The following is a 3061-nucleotide window of genomic DNA, read 5'->3' on the forward strand; positions in this document are numbered from 1 at the left end:
CTACAAAGTTGTCAAGTCAGTCTGATGGTCCTTGGAACCAGTTTGTAAATGGGGGTTTGAACCAGATGAAGAAGACCTGCCCTTCGTGTTGGGCAGTTTGTGATCTTTTTTCCACTTCATTCTTCTGTTCTGAAACCAGATCTTGATCTGGCGCTCAGAGAGACACAAAGTGTGGGCTATCTCGATACGGCGGCGCCTGGTCAGGTACCTGTTAAAATGAAATTCTTTTTCCAGTTCTAGGACTTGCTGTCTGGTGTAAGCTGTGCGGGAGCGTTTAGGTTCCCCTCCGTTGTAATTTGGATTCACTGGGAAAAAAATACGGACAACTTTACAAAGCTAATCTTGATTTGCCGGTTCGACTTTACAAAAGAAAACCTTATGAGCTGCGAGCATGTGGCCGGGTTGGATTCGTCCCAGTTGCTTACAATGGACGGGCTGCTCTCCCCCACGCTTGAGGCAGGCACTACGGGCACACGCAGCTAGGTAGTCTGGGAGCCTCTAGCAGGCTCCTAAAATGGAGTTTTATCCTGCACGGCAAAGCCCCGCGTGGCCAACAGCCTATTTCCTCAGCAATAAAAATTTATGGCGAGTGTAATTGGCCACCTCGGCTTAAAAAGCTCGTCCACGAGCCTGGCAGGGACTCGGGCAAGCGCCGCTGAGGACGATCGGAAGCAGGGTAGAAGAGCAAAGTAAGAAGAGGATCCTTACCCGAGTTTACATGGACTTTCTTCATCCAGGGATAAACTACTGCTGGCTGCTTAACTGCGGAGCCGTTTGGGGGTTTGAGGGCCGGCTGCTGGCTGCAGGCTCGCGAGTTGGACATTGGAGGCGGTGGACAATGCTCTGCTGGGCCGGGGAAGTGGCTCGCCGGGCCGGATTGCTCCTGTCCGTGACCCCGCGGCTGCCCGGCAGAGCCTTGGGCATTGCTACAGCTAAAGGGCTGCTCGCTGTAGTTTGACCGTGGGTAGAGTCCCTGGTGCTGGAAATCAGAGCCCTGCGAGGCACTGTAGTACTCGGCCCCCTGCTCGCCTAGGTAGCTATTCTGCAAATATTCCTCGCAAGGAGGAAATTTGGGATCCACATACTTAGAGTTCACCATATACGAACTCATGGCCATTAATTTCTGAAGGTAGAAAATACTAATTTTTCTCGTGTTGTCTTTTTTTCCCCTGCCATAGAGCCCTCCTACTTGCTGTCAACTGAATAAAGTTAGGCGGGCATGTGACCGGCCCGGCCAATGGGGAGCCGGGCGCCCACCGCCGCATTTCCCCGCATTTCCCCCGATTCCACTCAATAACATCCCTCTAACTGAGTGGCCCCCCTCTCCGGCGGGCCGCACCCCCAAACCAGGTAGCAGAGGTGTAGGGGTGCCCCGGGGAGGAGGCCGCTGCCCTGCCCACAGCCTTTTGTCTGAGCCGGCTTCCCCCAGCCCCGGGGGATGCAGTCCCGCCGCCTGATTTACCAGCCAGCATCACCACCGGGGCTTGGTACCTCGCCTTAAATAAAATTTAAAAAAAAAAAAAAATCGAAAGGAATATACGGAGCGATGAGCTGAAGCGGGGTTAAAAGGGAGGAAACCGGTAAGCAGCAGAGGAAAAGAAAAGCCATCAAAGAAGAGGGTAATATGATGTACAATAGATCTGTCCTGTCTTTGTCTCGCAGAGGTCATCCAAAAGTTACCAGAATTTAGTTCTGCTGAATAAAATTAGGCAATCAGTAACTTCTCATTCACTTTCAAGCCTCAATATATACGTGTGCATACGTATGCGCGCACAGACGCAAACGCCAACGTATAGATATAAATCTATACATGTGTGTATGTAAAATCATACAGATGGCAAGAAACAGTTCACTTTTAACTACTAAATTTCAATCAGCTGAACTGGAGACGTCATTTAATTAGGTTAAAAGTATCACGGGTTTAATTTGATAAATTCGGTCTTCATTCATCAATACCATTCCTGGAGCACAAATAAATACATTCCAGTGAGACGAAGGCTGCTTTTGCTGCTGTCGTAAATATTTTGGTGCGATCTGGACCCTTGACAGGGAAATTTTGCTAACTCTGACATATCTAACTAATTTATGAGTATCTTTTAAAAGAGTCATTCACTGATTGGTAGATAATTTCTTTCTTCTCCCCTTCCCCCCTTCCCCGAAAATTTGTAACTTCTGGTGAGATTAACTGTTTAAATTCACAGATTTTCAGTGAAAGTTAGGACTGAAAAACAATTGAAGTTTTAAAAAAACGTCCTAAAACCCAGCAATTAGGAGCGAGGCAGCAAAACTTTTATAATTTTTGAATGTTCAGCACGCACATGCCTCTTGATTCCACCAGTATTTAAACTTCTAACCATTTGCAGAAAGGTGAAGTTTTTGCATCGACCATATATTCCCCTAGAATCGAATCTGTGACTATATGAATATCACACAAATTCGGTTCTACAGGGTATATATAGACAACGTAATAACATTCTGTTTTCATCTATAATATAGCAGGTCTTTGCAATTCTCTTAGTCTCTTACTGTCTTCTGAGGAATGCAAACTATTCTGCTGGGACTCAGTTCTGAAATACGGATTTGCAGGAAGGTGGGATTTCGGAAAAGATTCGCGCTTGTTATAATTGCTGCAATAGAGCTATATGAGTCTCCACCAAATCATAACGACGAATTTCGACTACCAAATCCTCAGGAAGACCATACCGCTCTCTTTAAATTCTCTGCCGTTTACGTACTCTCTACCGAAAATGGACCCGATCGGTCAAATTGTGCTATTTGGAATAATAATGGTTAAAGTAATTTAGAAAGGAGTCTTTAACTGTTTAGACTAACACGAATCCGAAGAGATACTCCATAATCAGAAATTCCCCCACGCCCCAAATAAAAAAGAGAAAAAAAAATGGCAAAAACGAAACAGAAGTAAAACAGCCGACAACAGAAACAGCAGTTGGTGAAAAAGATGAGATTAAAGGCTGGAGTGAGTTGCTCTTGGGAAGCAGAGAGTTTCCAAATTTACCTTCATCCCATTATGCTGGTCTAGCTATTATCCCCACGAGCTGCC

The 3061-nt window shown here is 46.0% G+C and overlaps 1 protein-coding gene across 1 annotated transcript; it reads right to left on the bottom strand.

Annotated features, from left to right (window-relative positions):
- On the bottom strand, positions 1-1210 carry HOXD4 (homeobox D4). The gene is made up of 2 exons (XM_050339879.1): positions 709-1210; positions 1-305 (listed from the first exon to the last, which is right to left on the bottom strand). Exons 1-2 carry the CDS (start codon positions 1115-1117, stop codon positions 1-3), a joined length of 714 nt encoding a protein of 237 aa, XP_050195836.1. The 5' UTR covers positions 1118-1210.
- Between the last annotated feature and the right edge of the window lie 1851 nt (positions 1211-3061).

This window comes from Myiozetetes cayanensis, unplaced genomic scaffold, assembly GCF_022539395.1.
Source record: "Myiozetetes cayanensis isolate MyiCay16 unplaced genomic scaffold, myiCay2020 scf9, whole genome shotgun sequence".
NCBI classification, from domain to species: Eukaryota; Metazoa; Chordata; class Aves; order Passeriformes; family Tyrannidae; genus Myiozetetes; species Myiozetetes cayanensis.